Genomic DNA, 22,365 nt, shown 5'->3' with positions numbered 1-22,365 from the left:
ATTACCTTTATTTATAAAAAATTATAGCAATTTTTTTGGTTCCTGAGATCAATGGATTATTACTTCTATCCACTAAACGCTTGAAAAAGCTGTATTATACATGGAGGCATGAATTAATTCTTGCATATTTTCTCAGTAAATAAGAAGTTTTCAGTTTCTAACATTAGATTCACAATCCAATATTTTTATTAACTTATATTTACGATAGATGGATGTCAAAATAATTTGGGGGTTAAATGATATAAATAACAGGGTAGTAAATGTGGGGCTATGAGACCACTTTCTCATGTGAATGATGGTTGAAATTTTTGATATGGTACATGTATTTGCCTCATTTTGTTTTTGATTAACATATAATGGGAATACAGGGTAGTAATAACAACGTTAATTCCTGTTAGGATAATGGTAATGTTGTATCATGAAAATGATGATGTAATTACAAATAGTTCTCCAATTAGGCTAATTGTTAGGGGTAAGGCCAAATTGGTAAGGCTCACTAGAAGTTATCATGCTGCTATTAGTAGAATGATAATCAGTCATCCCTGAGCTAGGATTATAGTTCATTTGGGAATCTGTTCATAATTTGAATATGCTAGGTAAAATAGTGTTGATGTAAGGATGTGGGCACTTATTAGGGCTATAGCTCCTACATAACTTCATGGTGTTTAAATAACAATGGCTATAATTATTAGTGCTATGTGGCTGAGAAGGGAATATCCAATTCAGTGATTTAAAAAAATTTTTAATGTTTTTATTTTATTTTTGAGAGAGAGACAGTGTGAGCAGAGGAAGGGCAGAGAGGCAGACACAGGATTCAAAACAGGCTCCAGGCTCTGACCTGCCAGCACAGAGCCGGACACGGGGCTCGAACCCACTAACCATGAGATCATGACCTGAGCTGATGTCAGTGCTCAACTGACTGCAACACCCAGGTGTCTCTGCAAGGAGTGATTTTAAGTCTGTTTTCTGTGGACAGATGGAGCTGGTTATAATTATTCCTCATAAGGATAATGTCACACAGAAAAGGATATACATGTAATTTGTTAGGTTAGTACTGTAACTTGTCATACTCCATAGCCGCCTAGTTTGAGTAGTATGGCTGCAAGCACTCTGGACCCAGCAGCGGAGGGTTTGAAACATGCTTCTGGTAATCAGAGATAGAGGCCAGAGAGAAGTATTTTTACTATAAATGCTGTTATGCATGCTAGTCATAGGAAAATATTACATTAAGAACTAGATACTGTTTCATTTCAGTATTAAATCATTAGAAAGTTTAATGAACCTGTAAGATTTTGGATAAAGATTAGGGCAATGAGAAGTGGGAGTGATCTTACTAGCATATAAAATAAAGTCCTGCTTTTAATCATTCTGTTTGGTTTCCTTAGTGGGTGATGATGATTAGGGTTGGAATTAATGTTGCTTCAAAGAAATATAAAATAAGATTCATTCTGTAGCAGTAAAAGTTGTATTTAAGAATATTTGTAGCATAACTAGTATTGTAATATGTAGTTTTTAAGGAAGGTTGGTGATTCTTTCATCTAGTGATAGATGAAACTGGCTATGGGTATTAGTGGGAATGCCTATGGTTTTACTGGTGGAAGTAGCCAAAACCCAGAAATGAACTTAATACCCATTTATAACAGTATAAATAAGCTGCAATATATTCATGCATCAGAAAACTGTATAACAATGAAAATGAACAAATTATAGGTCCACATAACAATATAGATGAATCTCTTAAAAATAATATCAAATGAAAGAAGCCAGACACAAAAGATATATTACGTTATGATTCTATTTTATATAGATCAAAATCAGGTGCATTTAAACTCTAGTTTTAGGGGCAAAGACAAGGGATAACTACTGATGAATATAAAAACAAAACTTATTAAAATGAAAATGAAAATATTTCTATTCTAGAATAGAGGACAGTTCAACTTCAAGGACTCATCATGTAATCTGTGTTTTCTATAAGGCCATTACTTAAGTATGAGAAATGAAAGACTAATCAAACTGAAATAAGACTTTGCCTAAGACATCCAGCAAGTTAACTAACAGACAAACTGTATCGCAAGTTCAGGGGGGAAAAAAGTCTATGTGCTAAACAGATTGTTTATCTGGGAGCACCTGGGTGGCTCAGTCGGTTAAGTGTCTGACTTCAACTCAGGTAATGATCTCATGGTTCATGAGCTGGAGCCCCACACGAGCTATCTGCTGTCAGCATAGAGTCCACTACAGATCCTCTGTTCCTTCTCTCTCTGCCTCCCCCTCATGCTCACTCTCATTCACTCTTTTTCTCAAAAATAAACATTAAAAAAAAGACACAGGTGGTACACCTTAATCTTAATTGCAAAATAACTCAGGTTACATCATGAATAAAAATGTTATCTAACAGGGGCGCCTAAGTGGCTCAGTCGGCTAAGCGTCCGACTTTGGCTCAGGTCATGATCTCGCGGTTTGTGGGTTCGAGCCCCGCATCGGGCTCTGTGCTGACTGCCAGCTCAGAGCCTGGAGCCTGCTTCAGATTCTGTGTCTCCCTCTCTCTCTGACCCTCCCCTGCTCACGCTGTCTCTCTCTCTCTCCTAGAAATAAATAAAACATTAAAAAAAAAATTTTAAAAATGTTATCTAACAGAAGTGTCCTTAACACATACGTGCTTTTATTTTTTTTTAACAAATAGTTTATTGTCAAGTTGGTTTCCATATAACACCCAGTGCTCATCCCCACAAGTGCCCTCCTCCATGCCCACCCCCCCCCCCCCCGCCACACCCATCAGTTCTCAGTTTGAATACATAACGTGCTTAAAAAAAATCTTTTGGAATATTAATTTCACATTCATGCCTGCTGATTTACTAAATAGGTTTGGAATGCATGTGCCCAATTCCTTGATAAGTAGAGGATTTCTGTGATGCTTTTAGAACTATGATCCAAAGTCTCACTAAAATCGCTATCTCATGGTTTCTTTTTGTTTTAAATGTTTATTTCTTTTTGTTTTGAAAGAGAGGGAGACAGAATCCCAAGCAGGCTGCACATTGTCAGCACAGGGACCCATGCAAGGCTCAAACTCAAAAACTATGAGAATTGAGCCTAAATTGGAGGCTTAACCGACTGAGCCACCCAGGTGCCCCACCATCTCGTGGTTTCTGACATGAATTTATAGTGATAATACCAAATGAACATCATATATTTATTATACATCATAACATCCTAGCTTCAGAGAAAATTTAAAGTTTATTTATTTACTTTGACTGAGAGAGAAAGCACGTGTGTGTGTGTGTGCACGCACGCACACACATTGGGGGAGAGAGAGAGAGAGGGAGGGAGGGAGGAGGGAGGCAGAGAATCCCATGCAGGCTCTGTGCTGTCAGCACAGAGCCCAATGCAGGAGTTGGTCTCACAAACCAGGAGATCATGACTTGAGCAGAGATCAAGAGTCACATGCTTAAATGACTGAGCCACCCAGGTGCCCCGAAGAAAATTTAAATCCTATATATATGAACTGAATTCTGAAAAGATTATGAATCTTAATATAAGCATAAAAGGGCTACCTATGTTGACACCTTTACATCTACTTCATGATTTCATTTCCTTTTGCATGCTTCACGACTACATTTAAATAAAATCCATTTTCTTTTCCCCCACCCAAGTTAGTTCCCCTTACATTATCTCTGCTCAGATACAGCAACATTTAACAATCACCTAAGAGACAAACTGAGATCCCAGCAGAAAAAAAAACATCAAGAATTTCAATCATAGCAATACTTCAACAGTTACATGAAGAGCTTTTAAATTACAATGTAATGAAAGCAATATATGACTCTTTAATTTGCTACATGTATATTATATTTGTGGGGGTTTTTTAAATAAAAATCCTAACCTCTTCTTTCTGCTAGTGCCTGCTCTGAGGACTCTTGTCACGACTGTACAGACTACCATACATCCAGCTAATCTCTTACATGCTAATTGTTAAACCAAAAGATACAAGCAGCAAAAAGGAAGTAGTACTGGAAACTGACAATCCAATGTTCAACTAAAGTCTTTTATATGAGTTTTATAAATGATTAGAGTATACAAATGGGTTCAAAATATTTATAGCATTAAAAAATTGGATAACTATGCGTAATAAAAATAGTGGTGAGGATTTCACTCATATGTGGAATTTAAGAAGCAAAACAAACAAGCAAAGGGCAAAAAAGACAAACCTAGAAACAAGACTCTACTCTGGAGAACAGACTGATNGGGGGGGGGGGGGGGGGGGGGGGGGGGGGGAATGGGTGAAATAGGTGATGAGGATTAAGGAATGCACTTGTAATGAGCGTTACATAATGAATGGAATTGCTGAATCACTTTTTTTTTGCTCTTGAAACTAACAGACACTATATGTTAACTATACTGGAATTAAAATTAAAAAAAATAATGGCAAAGAGAAATAGTTTTTCTTACAAAAAAGTTTCTCAGATGAACATTCCCACGAGGGCCTTCAATGGTATCTACTCTAGAAAATGGATTCCATTAGTACTGATCCTGTATTAATATCAATGAAGAAAAACAGAGCAGGTTTTACTTAAAAGGGAAGATGTGTAAAGATAACTTCCAATATTTTAAGCAGTACAACCTAATTTTCTAAATGTTTATTTTTGAGAGAGTATGGGGAGGGGACAGAGGATCTGAAGCAAGCTCTGCGCTGACAGCAGGCTCAAACTCATGAACAATTAGATTATGAACTGAGCCCAAATCAAGATTCAGACGCTTAACCAACTGAGCCACCCAGGTGCCCCAACCTAATTTTTTAAAAAGGAAGCAGGAACACCTGCAGCACTTCCATTAATCAACACTTTTTAACTGACCAACCTAGTCTAAAACTATTTCGTTGATCTTTCCTTTTTCTAAAAGAAAAGAAAGTACTAGTAGTATTTCTTAAGAAAGAGGTTTCTCACAAGTCAGTAATGAAGTTGGATGAGTCTGACTTCAGGGTGGTGCCTGCACCCAGCCCCTCTTCTTGGACATTTGGACATATGTGTGACTTGGCTGAACACATTACTGGCACGCTCACCTCCAATTATTAAAGGACTGTAACATCATAATTCATCATGTCACACACACACATACCAATCATCCTAAGATCAAAGGAAACTCAAAAGTAGCTCCTCACACAAATGACTGGAAATTCCTCTATTTTAAGATATCTGCTGTAGTAAAATATTCGATTCAAAACCTCTTTTCCATCTACTCCTGTCATCTGATAACAAAATTTGAACCCAACTGTCATGGGAAAGTCTTTAAAAATGTAAGTTTTATTTTATTTTTAAAAACCGTATTTTTAGAAAATCACCAAATACTGGTGATTTATCCTCATTCTTGTTAAAATAGTATGAGGTGTGTGTGTATGTGTGTGTGTTTTCCAAGAATCCTTCCCCTAACTTGGAAGATACTGCATCCTCTGGAGAAACAAAGTACAAGTGAAGGTCAAAACCTACGTTAAGTGTCTCCTATAAACACAGCAACACAATAACCCACTTTGGTAATCTTACCAAAGCATAATTTAGGCAGCAGGATATAGCAATAATCAAAAGCATAACCCTTAGAGTAGACAGATGAGCATTCAAATCCTAGCTCTGTTATTTATTAGTAATATAACTTTGAGTTTCAATTTCATCATCTGTATAATAGGGATAATGATACCATCTGCTTCAAGGGGTTGTGGTGATTAAATCATACATATTACAGATATCAAAAAATATATATCAAATTATATATCAAAGTAACAAACATAATTTCATAGGTTAGAATTAATAAGTCTAAAACCTGGTGGTGACATCAGAAAAAAAGAACAGTTGTCATGACTTCTCTATGTAACAAGAGAAACCCAAATCTGAAATAGGCAGAGCCTAAATTAGAAGTTCCCTTTTTCTGAAAGTTAGTTTACTGGGCCACAAAGTCCTAAAATTAATTTAAAAAAAAAGTTTGATAAGGAACTCAACAGTTGGCAAGTAGCAATGTGATAATATATTGAATTTGATAGGGAAACTGAATTTTAAAGAAAAACAATTTGCTTTATCTTGTATTCCTTATTGTATTTCTTATTTCTTGTAAAATTTAAAGATGCAAAAGTGTAACAATTCACTAGAATGGGGGACCATACAAATTAAAACAATAAACTTCAAAATTTAAAGGCTGCCTCATGTTCTTACTGTGCTGTACCCTATTACCTCTCAACTACCCACATGGGTTGATAAGCCATAGCAACTCTTCTCTCTTGCCGCCTTCTCCACCTATATTTGGCTAGTTCAAGCCAAGAAAAAAAGAGCTAGGAAGTAGACATATACATAGTCAAGTATTTAACCATATGTCTGAAGACCCTGCATTCCTTTTTATTAAATTAATTTATTTTATTTTAGAGACAGAGTATGCGTACCTGGGGGGGGGGCGGGGGGGGGAGAGAGACAGAGAGAGAGAAAGAGAATCTTAAGCAGGCTCCATGCTCACCATGGAGCCAACTCAGGGCTAGATCCCATGACCCTGGGATCATGACATGAGATGAAATCAAGAGTCCGATGCTCACACAGCTGAGCCACCCAGTTGCCCTGCCAACTGCATTCTTGATTTCAATATACATATTATTAAGGTGGTGGTCTTTAAAATTAGCCTTGTTTCTAGTCCTGCTTCACCATGGCATCTCATTCGCAGGAAGAGAATACGTTCCTCTTTGCTACATGCTGCGATGACCTTGGGAATGGGTTTTGTTTTATATGTTGGGCTCCTCTGTGCCTGCACCCCTAATAATGCATTATTAGGTCTCTTTAATACCCGCTCTGACTCCTGGACAGATGGACTTCTGATTCTCCATCCTAACCAGGACTGGGGTTCTGTACAGAATTTGACTAATTGCATATTACTCAACCTTTCTCCCTTGGAACATGTGTCCCAGCTATATATTGACTAACACAATCCTGAACCAACTACCATGTCTAGTCCCATGTTCCCCCTAACACAGCACCTTTGACTAGATTCTCATTCTGGTGAGCCCTTGATCTTTATTTATGTTCTTGAATGTATGGCTTAATAAGGTAGTTTCAAAAAGGTAATAGGGGCACCTGGGTGGCTCAGTCGGTTAAGTGTCCAACTTCGGCTCAGGTCATGATCACACAGTTTGTGGGTTCGAGCCCCGTGTCAGGCTCTGTGCTGATGGCTAGCTCAGAGCCTGGAGCCTGCTTCAGATTCTGTATCTCCCTCTCTCTTTGACCCTCCCCTGCTCATGCTGTTTCTCTCTCTCAGAAATAAACAAAACATTAAAAAAAATTTTTTTTAAATAAAAATAAAATAAAAAAGCAATGCCCATAGAGCCACAGTAGTTACGTAAGTAAACAGACCTGAATATAACAAGATGAAAAAATGGTATGGTCTAAAAACAAAAAAACAGGAGCACAAATCTGGGAGGCACCCCAAATTCTAATAAATATGACACATTAGGCAAGCATTGGTTTTCTCCGCTTCAAATGAGGATGAGTGAGATGATTAGTGAAACAGTCCTAATCTTTAAGACTGAAGAACAAATCATCCAACCTATCTTTTTTCTAAATCATAGATATAGGGGATTCATTGACCTGTGAGAGATTAAAAGGTTAGCAACTCCTGGATTCTCCATCAGAGATTCTGAATGGATTTATTTATACTGAGGATGGGACATGGTCAGAGCTCTGCAAATCACAGCCATATACACATCATCGTTTTTTAGTGAGTACCATAAAAAGCTGGGAGCTTTGTTCTAGTTCACCAATGTCTCCTACAGATCAATAATTCTGTGATTCTAATGATGCAGACCTTCATACACTTACTTGTGCTCACAGGGGCATGCTTTGGGAGTAACTTTTTATAAGAAATAGAGGTTTAAGTTGCTTCATGTCCTCTGAAGGGTTTTTAAAGTTGCAGCCTGTATATCCAAAACATAGCAAGATTACTATCCCCCCAACCCATCCATGAAGAGTCTACTGAAAGACACTTACGGAGCAGAGCCAGTGATCTCTATAATTGTGCATGTTTTTCAGTGTCTCATGCAGCAACCTTATAAAAACAGGTTCTGCATGATTTAGTGGACCACACAGGGATTGAAGCAAGCTCTAACCAACTAACCTAATGAAAAAGAGGGCTACAAATTCTGAAAGCTCCTTAGTAAGTTTGGAAAAAGTTTGTTAGTCAAAATGAACCTTCAGTTGCTCTTAAATGGTAGGTGAGAGAGAACACACACTGATTAGGCAAGGTGTTTGTCATGCAAAATAGAATGTGAGAAGTCATGGAACATGAACAAAAAGCTGAAACTACACATGCCAAATCAGAGTCAGGTTAATGAATGAACCTGCATACACAATATGAACTTGAAAGCATACTCTCCGTATTTGAAAAAGTGATTTCAACAAATTTTGTTCTATGATTTCAACATAATTAGAAAAAAACATCGCCCTTTAGAAAACGTAAGTGCATTAATCAGTTGGAGGGGGCAGGTTCTGGAATATTCAATTAAGAAAGATCCTATATTAATAGCTGGAAGTTTAAGAGGCCCTATAAGTACATGCAAATTTTTGAAACGTACATGTTTAGGAAAGGGATTCAATTGCTTTCGTTAGATTCTTAATGAGATGATGATCCCAAATTGGTTATGAACTCATGGATTTAAGTAAATATCCAATCCTTTCAATATCCATTTGTCAGAATTTAAGAAAAAAGACTGTAAATATAAATTGCCACCACAGAAATGGTACTGCTTTTATTTTTGGTTAGTTTTCTAGGGCTATGTATAACTTCTAGTACTTAGTGCAAAGCATGAAGATACTACAGGTATAATCTAGTACTTAGCGCAAAGCATGAAGGTACTACAAGTATAAAAATGAAAGGGTGGGTGGTGCCTGGGCAGCTTAGATGGTTAAGCGTCAGACTTCAGCTCAGGTATGATCTCACAGGTCGTGAGTTCAAGCCCCATGTCGGGCTCTGTGCTGACAGCTCAGAGTCCGGAGCCTGCCTCTATTCTTTGTCTCCCTCTCTCTCTCTGCCCCCGTTTCCTCGCTCATACGCTGTCTCCCTTTCTATCTCAAAAATAAAAAAATAAAACATTAAAAAAATGGAAAGAAAAGTTTTGATTTGACAAATGCAACTCCCAACAAGTTGCATAAGAGTCAATAAAGTGAGAAAACAGTTTCTACACACTACTAAAAAACCAAACTGATGGTGCAATATTGCCCTCTACTGGACCATGCTAGTAAAGATAAACCTAAAAGAACAGGACTTTAAAGCGTTTATTTTTAAAACGACTTAATGGAATGCTTTTTTCCCATAAATGTAAGTTTAGTCTAATATTAGCATAAGTCTAGATCATTCATTCTATAATTTTAGTGTGGCACTAATTTTAATGTGGTGAAGAAGTCTAGAGAACTCAATCATGAATATAAGGTAACAAAAAAATAACTAATGTAATAAATATTTTTCTTAAAACTGTATAGGATCTTGGAATTGAAAAAGCTGAACAAAGTTTCTAGTCTAACCATCTATATGGTGTACATTTCCAGTCAAGTAGTTACCCAGCCTTAGCTTAAATATTCTGGTATAGGAAATACACTATCTCTGAAAACAGTCAATCCTGTTCTGGATAATTCCTTATAGCTGAAAATTCTTTCCACCCTGATTTCATCATTGAAACAGAAAACCCCTCAAATATTGAAGAGCAAATTCATCCCACTAGTCATACATTCTCCAAATTAAATAACCCGAGTTCCTGCAGCAGTGGCTCCTTGACCAGGTTTCAGATGTGTCCACCGTTCAAAATGCACTCCTCGGTATTTGTTTTCTTTGGCTACTATAACAATTCACTGCAAACAAAGTGATTTAAAGCAGTACGAATTTATTATCTTCTAGTTCTTAACTGTATTATCTTACAGTTAGGTCAGAAGTCTAACACGGGTCTCACTGGGCTACAATAAAGCTGTCAACAGGGTTGACATTCCTTTCTGGAGGATATAGACTAGAAGGATGCATTTCCTTGTCCCTTCTAGCTTCTAGGGGCCACCCATATTCCTTGGTTCCTTTCCACTATCTACAAAGCAAGCAACATTGCATTTGACCGTTATTTTATAATCACATCTTCCTCTGACTCTGACCTCAGCCAAGAAAGGTACTTTTAAGGACACATGTAATTAGGTTGAGCTCACCCAGATAATTCAGAATAATTTCTCCATCTCAGGATCTTTAATCTTAATCACATCCATAAAACCCTCCTCCTTATTTTCCCCATGTAAAGTAAGGTTTCCAGGATTAGGGTGTGGACTATAACATAACGCCTTTCCATTTGCCCTTGTTCCTCCCAAAGTAGTATGCTCCATCTGAATACGGCAGTCCATGAATGGCCAGCACTGGGCTAAACAGGATGGACCACCACCTTCATCTTTCCAGACACTATACTTTTAATATCTGGACTAAAGTCCAAAGAGGTTATACACATCAATCCCCTAATTCTTACTGGGGAATTAACTATTATTAATTAGTCTTATTAATTAGTCTTATTAACTAAAACACTTACACCTTGTCTATAAACACAGTTTTTAAGTCAGTCCTGCTCTGTCCTTTACTTCGCAGTTGTTTTTCTAAATCCATGTATAAGAACTTATGTTTACTCCTGTTACATTTCAGCTTGTTAGATTTTCCCTATTCTTGAGATCTTTTGGATCTCAATTCTAATACTCAGCCTATCTGCTATATTCTTAAGTCTGTGTCATGCACATCTGTAGTGAGTGCTACCGTTATATCATCACTGGTAGAAATCATGAATGAGATGTCTGAAAAGAACCTTACAGCAAAGAATCTCTCCGAAGTTGCGTGATTCTTGAATTTCAGTGTGTACTTTAATTGTAGAAGGGCTTCTATGCCCTCTATCTAGAGATTCTGATTTAGGAGGCTTAAGACAAGGTCCGGCAATCTGCTTTCAACACCTTTCTCCAAGCGACTTTCAATCTGCAGAGCACACTTGGAGGAACACTGTCCAGTGTGAAATCAGTTACGAATCAGTTCCGTTTGGGTATGTCCAGCCACGTACAACCCACCCAACTGTCTTCACATTCTGCTCATGTTTCCTGCCACAGGAAGTTATCATGAGAAAAAAACCTGGTCAAATGACTAGCTAAATCCCAGTCACACAGCTGGTACTGTATTTCTATTTCCTTGCTCTACCAGTCCTGCAGGCCTACACAAGGAAGAAATGATGCAGACATAATTTGTTCTTAATGAATCTGTTTGGGGTGTTCACCAAGTTTTCCTTACCCTCAGTGCCCACAATTTACTTTTTAGTTCTTGATCTAGAATACTGCCGGGGGTTAGGGTCAAGCTCACCAGTTGGCAGTCAACAAAACCATCTTTAGAAAATTGTAGCTGTCCTTCTCTGTCTCGTCATCTGGAAAATCTGCTATCTTTTAAGAGCTCTCAAAGATCATGGACAACTGCAAGTTCTTTCTGAATCCATCCTGGATGTCCAGGCCCAAAAACCTGAACTCGATTAGAGTAGCTTCACCATGTGGAGCTCTCACTCTCCCTCACCAATCAATGATCATTTTACTCATTTATGCTGGACATCCTTTTCCTTGATAGAAAGGACAGAAACAAAATAACATTTTCATAAGTTCCATTTTCTCTGTGTCATCCATCACCAATATACCATCAGTTCCAAATAGCAGACCCATTCCCTTTTTCATCTCTTTCTTCTTGTAATCATAATTTAAAGTACCCTAAGTGTTCCTGAGCAGTTCTTGCAAGCTTCTACTCATTAGATTTTATTTTCCAGTTGCTGTTACAGAGCCAAGCCTCCTTCTTACTCTGACTTTTTGTATTACTCTGACTTTACCTTTCCCATATCTTTTTTTTTTTTTTTTGGAAAAGAACTTCAGTTTGGCAAAAATTTTACAATTAGAGTTGGAGGATATATACTTAGGGGCTCACTAGGCTAGCCTTACTACTTTTGAAATGTTCTAAAATAAAAGATCAAATAAATATACATAAATATATAAATACATAGGTTTATATAAATACAGGGAGAAAGAGATGCCCCAATTTCTTCTTCACTGAGATGTATTTTTCTCCTTAAACTTTCTTTTATTGGTTGGGATTATTTGGTTTTAATTAAAGTCTGAATTGCACTTTCTCTAAACCTCCCAATCCTTTTATCTGCCAGCCAGATTCCTCTTCCATTTTTCTTTGACTTCCTTTTCTTTGGGCTCTTTGACATCTACCTATCAAAAGTGTAGGATAAAAAAAAAAGTGTCAGATATATTCTTATTATGCTTGTTTCTCTCTTCCTATCAGAAATATAAATTTTAAAAAGTACTCAAGGGGGCGCTTGAGTGGCTCAGTCAGTTAAGCATCCGACTTCGGCTCAGGTCATGATCTCACAGTTCATGGGTTCAAGCCTTGCACTGGGTTCTGTGCAGGCAGCTCAGAGCCTGGAGCCTGTTTCAGATTCTGTGTCTCCCTCTCTCTCTGCTCCTCCCCTACTCATGCTCCATCTTTCTCTGTTCCAAAAATAAATAAAAACTATTAAAAAAAAAAAGTACTCAGTTTATTATCAGACTAGATTATTCCTGCCATTATCCTTAAGGACAGTGGTTCTCATGGTGTGGTGCTTTGTAGCAGCACCAGTATCACCCAGGAGCTTGTTAGAAACACAAATTCATGGGTCCCATCAAACTACTCATCAGAATCTCTAAGGATGGGGCCTGGGAAACTCTCCAAATGAGTCCTATGCATATTAGAGTTTGGAAACCACTACTTTAGGAGAAGACACTGTTGTAACTCAAAAGCCACCAATTTGCTTTTAACCAAATGTGATTTGTATCAAGTGCCTAGACACTGGGAGTCCCTGATACTACTGCAAGCACTAACCTTTATGATATAAAGGTTATGTAAGCACATAACCTCTTATGTCTGCAACTCATCACCTCTTCCTTTGGCCAATGGTCATACAATACACTTCCATGCCTGTATCTATCCCATCTCTCTCCTTTTATTCTCCTCTGGATGGTGTTCAGTATCCTTCCACTCACAGGATCTCTGATCTCAATGCAGGTATATAATTTCTTGCCATTATCACACCATTATACCTCTTTTAACAAATCTGACTCTCATAAAAAACACATCCTTACTTTGTTACATTCAAGTGGTGAGCCCAAATCCAGAAAGTCATCATCATGGTCATGATATACTTATAAATGATATACATAACATACTACCCTTTATAATCTCAACTTTATTTTATCATTCAAATTTCATATGCTGTTATAAAGACTTTGGAGCCTCTAAGTATTACATCCAGTTAGGTTCAAGATTTGTCTTTTGTGACTGCCTGAATATCGCTTCCATTTATTCTGCTTATCATGTCTTACTTGATGTCTAACAGGGTTTTCCAGTTAATCTGCTTGTTTTCCTCCTCTTTAGCACTATTCAGTCTAAAACTATCCCAACCAGAGCAGACAGTTCCTAGGAAAACACACAAAGATATATTCTACCTCTCTGCCCATATTCTCCCAAACTCAGTGCAAGAGGATGATTATATCAACTGAGAGCTTTTCCACCTAAGCTTTTAAATTAGTGCTTTTATAATGATGATATATAAAAACTATAGCTGTAGCTAGGAGGGACTGCTTGGGCCAAATATAGAAGAATTAATATAAATTTAATACTTTAATTTAAAAAAAACACCTTTACTTGAGCTCATCCCTTCCCTTGGTTCTTTAGTAAGGAGACATATAGGATTACCTTGTTGATAAAAAGTTATTTGTTTTCAAATCAATGTATCTGTGATCATATTTTTTTTTCTTTAGAAGTGGAAAACACTGAATCATTCAAATTCACTCAATTGCATATTCCACTCTGAATTATGAGATAACCAGCATCAATCAATTCCACATGTATTAATCTTTATCTTACACAGACAAACAAGTTCTAAGTTTTACAAGATCTAAGTTGAAACACTATAATGTAGAAGAAACATGCTACTAAAGAAGTCACAGAATTTATATTCAAAATGCAAGAATACCCTGAAAATGTGTAATCTGTTTAAATTGGGATATGTAACAAATTAGTTAACTAGTTTAAAAAACAATTTATATCCACTCTAGCGTACATATCATATCTCAACTTCAAAGAAGCAATAAAAGACAGCAATAAAAGAAAGTAACAAAACATAATAATGAAAGAAAATCACAAAATGAACCATAAACACAATTTACTAAAGAAATCTGAATAGTATACTGCACATAATACTGCATACTTTAATAATTAATATTCTTAAGAAAAGAATGGGTAAAAATGTATTACTCAATATAAAGGAAAGCAATGAGTCACTGAACACACATGTGGAAATGTATTAATTCTCCAATAACTGGAATAGTCACATATTTCTGCTAAATCTCATGGTTAAAATCAGTTATAAAAGGTAAATAAAGGGGCTCCTGAGTACCTCAGTCAGTTGAGCATCCGACTTCGGTTCAAGTCACAAGCTTGCATTTCATGAGTTGGAGCCACACATCAAGCTTGCTCCTGTCAGGGTAAGGCCACTTCAGATCCTCTGTTCCCTCCTCTCTCTGCCCCTCCCCCGCTCATTCTTGCTCACTCAAAAATGAATGTTTTTTAAAAAGTAAATAAAGTTTAAGCAGAATAATTCTATCTTTTAAAAAGCATTTTCCATTTCTAATATGGAATATAAATACTTCATAAGTATTCAATAACTATTAAATGGATATGTTAAAATGATCACTTAAGTGATAAAAATGGAATACAAATTTTAATGTCAAAAAGAACTTGGTGGTAAGATATATAACCGCACTTAGAAAATATGCTTCTTATTTCTATTTTTATTACTCAAACAGTGTAACTTTTTATGAGTCACTTAACTTTTGGAAGTCAGTTTCTCGCTACCAAAACTGGATTCTTAAAATGACCTATCCGTGAAAAACACTTTGACTATTCACTAGAAATGATTTTATGTGCTTATAAACCTCTGTACCTCATCATCATCTCCTTTATTTTATTAGTTCAGTCATCTTGTCATCAATAGATACTTAAAAACAATACTCTTTTTTACTTCCCAGCTCTTTGTTATTCATCCAGCTTCAACAAGTCAAGTTAATCTTCAGCCTTTTGGAGGCTAATAAACATATAATTTGCTACAACATATTTTGCTCACTCAAAGAGAGTGATGGTATAAGATACAATGTTCGGGTGATGCTTTTAGATTCTTAGGGAAAAAACACCTTACAAACATAAATGGATATGTTTAGAACTCATTGTTGTAAATTGAGATTACAAGGGTCATTCTCCTTATAATTCATTTAACAGTATTAACAAAGATAGTTTTATGTTTTCATGTCAGTTTTGACACACAAAAATGTTACAGTAATGACTACTATTATTTTTTTCACTTAACAAAGGAAAAAGTTAAAATAAACATGAGCCCATTTCTCTCCGTTTTTCCATGGACTCCAGAAAATAAGGAGGTTAATCATAACTGAAATGACCCCACCCCAGGACCATTATAAAATGTATATATATCTGCCCCAAAACATCTCTGAGGTCCTGGTCAAATCTCTTTCTCTGATCACCATGCCTCACACAGATCTAAAGCTTAATGAATATCTGCTATAGAATGAGGACCTTTAAAAAAAAAACAAAAACAGTCCTTTTAATGGCATAAGGAACACTGTGTTCTTCATGAAGTTCTTCAAAAAGTGACTTAAACTAGTCACTTCACATATTGAAAATGAGAGAAATTCTCTGAAATCTCTACCTTTCAATTCCTTTAGAGGACTCCTGGCCTTTGGGATGTTTTTCATGTTCAAAGGCGCTAGGCTTTTATTATATAACTTTCCGCAGAAGACTGAACCATGTGATATTCTCAGCCCTGCTGACACAATAAATATTAAAAACTAAAAAAAATAAATAAGAAAGAGACAGTCCTATTATAAACTAACATAATAATTCCTTTTTTAAATCCATTCATTCAACATTATTAAGCAGCTATAATAATGCCATGCTTTCAATCATCAATTATTCAATAAGCCCATAAAAAGTAGAAAATATGGTAAGGCATATTCTTACATCTCCATTTTTTGAGAAATTTCTAGCATGCATGTCACATACAGTTTTATGCATTTAAATGATCTTACCTCTCTTACAGATAGCTGTGGTGGGAAGGAGACTGAAAATACCAAGTTGGTAAATTCAAAACCAGAGGCCTCAACTTTTTGGCACACCTAAAGAAGTATTAAATAAAAGCATTTTTTAATTATATAAAACAGTATTATATAAATTCTCAGGAATTGCTGCAAGTTTTATACTCATCTTCATAACATGGATTTTGGGGCTAGGAGATTACACTACACTTGTAAACTTTCACCTCTGGGAATTCTCATAAATATCGTGAAATCAAATATTTGCTAACTATAACCCTGAACAACTGATATCACAAGATACCAAAACAGCCAGGACTCACTTGCAGAACAAATCTGTTGAATGTCAAAACAGTTTTCTATTATATCACCTCCTAATTAAAAAAAAAAAATCTTTTTAAACACAGTAAAGTCAAATTTGGCGCTCCTGACAGCTAGAAACAAAAGACCATCCCACATTCAATCATGTACCTTCCACAAGACGGTAACACTTGTCATTTTAAGACCTTAATAGGTATGACTAAGACCTTTTCTCTAATCCCTCAGCTATGTTAAACAGCAGAGGGAAAACGGCTATATTTTTCTTCAGTTGAGTAACACTCATGACTGAAATGCAAGGACACATATTTCATTAATTTTCAGGTATCTTGTTAATAAAAAAGTAATTTGAGAGTAGGCTTTAAAAAAAAAACTTTAAAAATGTTTTAATGATCCATTGATGTTAAACAAGTTGATGTGATTTTGCTCCTTTAGATACAAGCATTCTAGGCCTTAGAACTGAAAATTTCTACATAATCGCACATATAATAAAAAACAGATTATTTACCTTTTTAATGAACTCTTTTTCACAGAATTCTTGAAGAATTCCTAGACATACATTGCACACATTTAAATTTGAGTTCTTAGAAGCAATGCTACCGTCTTCCATAACAGAGACCCTCCCCTCTCCATTTTGACTCAGATTATCAATCCCATCAATTCCATCTTCTAGTTCTTGCAGTCGAATTTTCTTGGGAGGTGGGTTTGGAATATCCAAAATGAATTCCTCTTTTTCAGTTTCCAAAAATTTCTGTAGTTCATTGAGCAACTCCTGGAAAGTTAATTTGAAGAGAGTAATAACTCTTTGACAATGCCCTTAAGGTTAGGATGAAAACAGAAGTGAAATTACCATATATCACAGACTTATACAATATTGATTTATATCAATTTTGGAGAAATCACTTAACCTTACTAGCCAGCACTAGCTTTCTGGGGAACATAAAAGAAAATTACCTAACTCCTACAATATATGAGTGAATGTTTTTCCAAAAGAGTTTCATATATTAGTGAAGCTAAAGTCCTAAATCGGAGGCAGAAAAGTTCCACTAACAAATTTATTACAGATGTAACTCATTTTACTGTGCTTCAGTCTATTCTGCTTTGCAGATACTGCATCTTTACAAATTGAAGTTTTGTGGCAACCTTGCATCAAGCAAGTCTACCAGCACCATTTTTCTAATATTTGCTCACCGTGTGTCTGTGTCACATTTTAGTAATTCTCACAATATTTCAAACCTTTCCATCATTATATTTTTTATAGTGACCTAATGATCAGGGATTATAACTCTCTGGAAACTCAAATGATGGTTAGCATTTTTTAGCAATAAATTATTTTTTAATTATGTACATTTTAGACATAAAGCTATTACACACTTAAAAGACTACAGTATAGTGTAAACAAGTTTCATATGCACTGGGAAACCAAAAAATTAATTTGGCTCACTTAATTGTGATATTCCCTTTATTACGGTAGTCTGGAACCAAACCTCTAATATGTCCAAAGTATGCTTATAATTTGGTTTGTAGCTATGTCAAGAGGATCCTTCACTTCCTAATTTTAGATTTAAAAAAGCTTCATTTCTAATTATTAACAAATAGAAATACAAACTGAATTCTATCCTTGTTAGGTTATTTAATAATCTCACAAGCACTAAAACCTCATTTGTACAATATTTGTTTAAAATGAATTCTGAAAACTTAGAGATCATACGTCTATTAAGTAAAAATAATTTCAAGTCAAGTTACTAAACAAAGGTAAACAGATGGTGGCAGTGCTGAAATTTGGCACCATAATTACAAAAACCATATATGCATTAACTGAAAGAAGCCTTCTACTACATTCTGGTTTGCCTAATTTCTGTCACCCTTTATAGTAGAATGTTAAAAGTTGCATTCCCCATCGTTTCTCGGCCTTTTGGCTAAGATCAAGTATAAAAGTTGCATTCCTTTGGAACTGTTCTCATATTTCAGACATTCCATTCATCTAAAATCTCAGAGGACTTTTTTTGTTTTGCCTAAATTAGACAGATTTTATTACTCAGTTGTTGAATAAATATACTTTTTGAAATTCACTCAGATTACAATTTACTGACTCTAAAGCATAAAAAAATCTTTCACTAAAACAAATCTAATTCATTTTATTAAGACATTAGCTCTCCTATTTTATCTTTAACAGAAATATTCATATATACATACACATATAGGTATACTGTGACCCAGACAAATATGTTTTATTAGCTAAGTTCTAGAATGTCATATAACATAGTATATGTGTATGTGTACATAAATAGTAATATGACTAAAAAAGATCAAAACTTAAGTACGTTTACCAAAAAAAATTCTTCAAATATTTTGATATTTACATAATGATACAAATAAACACTAAGTTTCTTTATAAAAGATATTTTTTAAATATCTTACAACAAATGCATAGAATGATAAAATAATGTCTGAAAACTGTGTAAGGAGAGTTATACAAAACCAGTCTTATTATTTTATAGTCATAGTGTGTATAAATGAATATACACATATATATTAATCATCATAGCATAGGTACCATTTTCAAAGTGTTTTCACATACTTTATTAGATATTGTCCCTTAAAATCCTGTGAGGTGGATGTTATCATCATTCCCATTTAGAGAGGAGAAAATTGAAGCTGGAACTGGGATTCAAATCCATGTCTTCTAGCTCCAAATTCTAGGCTTTGGATTCAGACAGATAGTTCATATCCTAGCTTGCTCACTTAATAGCTGTGTAAATTGGGCAGGTTGTTTAACCTCTCTGTGCCTCAGTTTCTTCATCTGAAAATAGAGACAATCATAGTATGTACTTACCTGATAGGTTATTATTAAGATTAAATGAGAGCTTGACATATAATAATGTTATATGAACACTGGATATAATTATTATTTCCAAAATAATAGAAACAACTAATACATAGGGAAAATGACTGATATTTCTAACTCTTAAGCAATTTTTAAAAACTGTAAAATGGGGTGCCTGGTCGGTCTGACTTCAGCTCGGGGCATGATCTCCCAGTTTATGAGTTCGAGCCCTATATCAGGCTCTATGTTGTCAGCATAGAGCCTGTTTCAGATCCTCTGTCTGCCCTCTCTCGTCCCCTCCCCCACTCTCTCTCTCTTTCTGAAAAATAAAAAAATAAAAAATCATAAGAAACTGAGTGTTTCTTCTGAGTATGCATATGTACGGTTTATATAGGTATATTTTCACATATATAATTATTGTCTCTAAAAAGAACATCACTATTAGAATCAAGTGTATTTCACAAAATATGTTACATATTTTATGTGAAAGTATTGCTAAAAGTTAAATCTCTGTGTATATTACTATAAATGTCAAAGATCTCTGTATATTATTTTTGTTGTTATTAATAGCACTAGATAATGATGATGCTAAGCATTTACTTCTGGAGGATTATAAACACCTATTTCTAAGTACAAATGGTAATACAGAAAACAGAAGAAGAAAAAAAATGCAGCCAAATCCATACTTAGTAGCAGATCTCAGGACTGTCATCCTCCTCCTGTCACATATTACTAATGTCTGATTAGAAGTACTATTTTTTGATATCTAATTTTTAGAAGTATATACAAACATTACACACATCAGGATGTGCTCCACAAAGATCCCACTACATTAAGTGTTAGATATAATCACTTAAGAAGGAATTTACACTTTTATGGTACTAGTGGAAATTCCATAATTACCATTATCAGTAATTATTGTATTATAGTTTTTTTTTTAATTTAATGAAGAGCAATGGATAGATGCTTGCCCTCAAATGTGCAGTTATCCATTTTAGAATAGAGAAACTTTCTTTAGAAACAAATTGAAAGTACCTTGTAGGGAAGTTTGTAAGGTGCATGAAAATCCACACCACAGAATCTGAAGATACATCTGGGACAGGTACCAGTACTGAGCAACAACTGGGCCACATGCTTATTTTCCTCAGTCAGTGGAAACATTGTGAATAATTATAACTAGAAAGAAAGAAAAAGTAATGAATACATTTTGTGTTTTACTTTCACAGACAAATATGTCATCACCTCCAGGGATAAAAACTAGCTTTAATTTGAAAACACTATTTCATACTCTCCAATAATATACCTCTCATTTTATGCATATTTAAACATAAACTTGAAGGACATTTATTAGATGGATCAGGTAAAAGTTTCTAATTATCAAGGAATTTAGCTTACAGCATCCTGGATTATTGATAAAGTATGTCAATATAACTAAGTCGATCAAAAGAAAAATAATCTAGAATGGTTGTCTCTGAGGAGGGTAATAAAAACAAAGAATACAGGAGTGAAATTTTGTTATTTTATATCATTCAGATATTTATACTACTCAACTGTTTGAGAACACATAGTAAATTCAATAAACATTTCCTATTAGAAATTAAAAATGAGTTTGCTAGGAAAAAATAATCAAAGCAGTCTATATAATATTTTACTACCCTTACTGATAGTTAAGCAGTCAAGTATTTAAAACAAACTGATCAGTAGATCTAAAAACATCAATTATAGTCTGATGGAATAACTAAATGACAACCAATTATTGGCAAAATGAGAAAAATCTGCTCCTTTGATGCACAAGTAAAACCTCCCCCCACCAAAAAAAAAAACCCTCAAATTACATGCAAAATAATTTAGAGTAACTATTATCTAAAACAAGTTGCTAGTTTTTGCAATGTGAATTAATTCCCTTAGAAACAAATACTCGAGAATGGGGTAAAATCCAATATAAAACTCTCTTATTGCCAAGGAGTGGTACTAAAATTAAATTACATAATCATTCTGTTTTTCAAATATATTCTGATTATTGTATCCTCATATTTTAAAATGAGGAACCAGCAATATTTTATAAAACAATAATTGCATGGCAGTATTGTGGTATGGTATAACTATGGTCATGCATATAAAATACAGTGACATCTTTTTAGGAGAGCCTGGGTGGCTCTCAGCTAAGCATCTAGCTTCAGCTCAGGTTATCTCACGGTTCGGTTCGTGGTTGGCTTGCGGTTCCCGCTGTGCTGACAACTCAGAGCCTGAAGCCTGCTTCCCATTCAGTGTCTCCCTCTCACTCTGCCCCTCCCCCCCCCACATGCTGTCTCCATCTCTCTCTCAAAAATAAAACATTTCAGAAAAAGTGGCACTTTTTAATTCGTGCAGTTTTATGATTCAAATGAACTTGCTTCAAATTTGTGGAAGGGTAAGCTCTTACCAACTCCTTACTCTGAAGATGTAATTCTTAAAATTAGCTTGTTTTCCAACGCTTTAAAACCCACTACTTACTTGCAAGTTTTAAACGTTTATGAACACCTTATCAAAAGTATATCCTTTACACAAATAATGAGGAAGGCAGGTATAATGTATACCTATACAGAACCTTCACCATAAAAATCAGTTCAGCAGCCAGGACTACAAAAAACAGACTCCCTCTGGCTGAGTTCTAATTCAGGTAAATACAGTATGGGAGCCGATAGACAGGAAGAGAAGAAACTCAAACATGCCTGGATACACCAGTGAGAACTTTGTGACACTGGGATTGAAGCTCTGATTTAAGGTTGCCTAAGTACATTTGGGCTCAAGGACATTTTCATAAAATGACAGAATATTTGGAGAACATTTTGTACTTAGAGAAGCTCTGGGTGGTCATCAAGATATACAAGTAATATGAATTCCTTCTGCCAGTCCATCTAATCTGCTAGTTTGATGCTGAGAAGGGGTTGGCATTCACTGAGGGACTGATTATCAGTACAGTATATCCCTGATTGCACTCTCCTCCCAGAGAAACAATTCTTGTCTCTATCTTTCCTTCTCCTT

General features: G+C 35.4%; 1 protein-coding gene across 4 annotated transcripts in view; it reads right to left on the bottom strand.

The window, feature by feature from the left end:
• PUS10 (pseudouridine synthase 10) overlaps positions 1-22,365 on the bottom strand; it is a 73,846-nt gene that overhangs the window by 49,474 nt on the left and 2,007 nt on the right. For all 4 annotated transcript variants that reach the window (XM_039240334.1, XM_039240336.1, XM_039240333.1 and 1 more), the window contains exons 2-4: positions 20,377-20,517; positions 17,023-17,286; positions 16,194-16,280 (exon numbers count right to left, since the gene is read on the bottom strand). In XM_039240334.1, coding sequence (XP_039096265.1) covers positions 16,194-16,280; positions 17,023-17,286; positions 20,377-20,502 — 477 coding nt within the window. In that variant the 5' untranslated portion in view covers positions 20,503-20,517. The remainder of the gene's footprint in view (positions 1-16,193; positions 16,281-17,022; positions 17,287-20,376; positions 20,518-22,365) is intronic.

Source organism: Hyaena hyaena, unplaced genomic scaffold (assembly GCF_003009895.1).
Source record: "Hyaena hyaena isolate Hyena2069 unplaced genomic scaffold, ASM300989v1 scaffold_173, whole genome shotgun sequence".
Taxonomy (NCBI): domain Eukaryota; kingdom Metazoa; phylum Chordata; class Mammalia; order Carnivora; family Hyaenidae; genus Hyaena; species Hyaena hyaena.
This window is presented reverse-complemented; position numbering and strand designations above follow the sequence as displayed.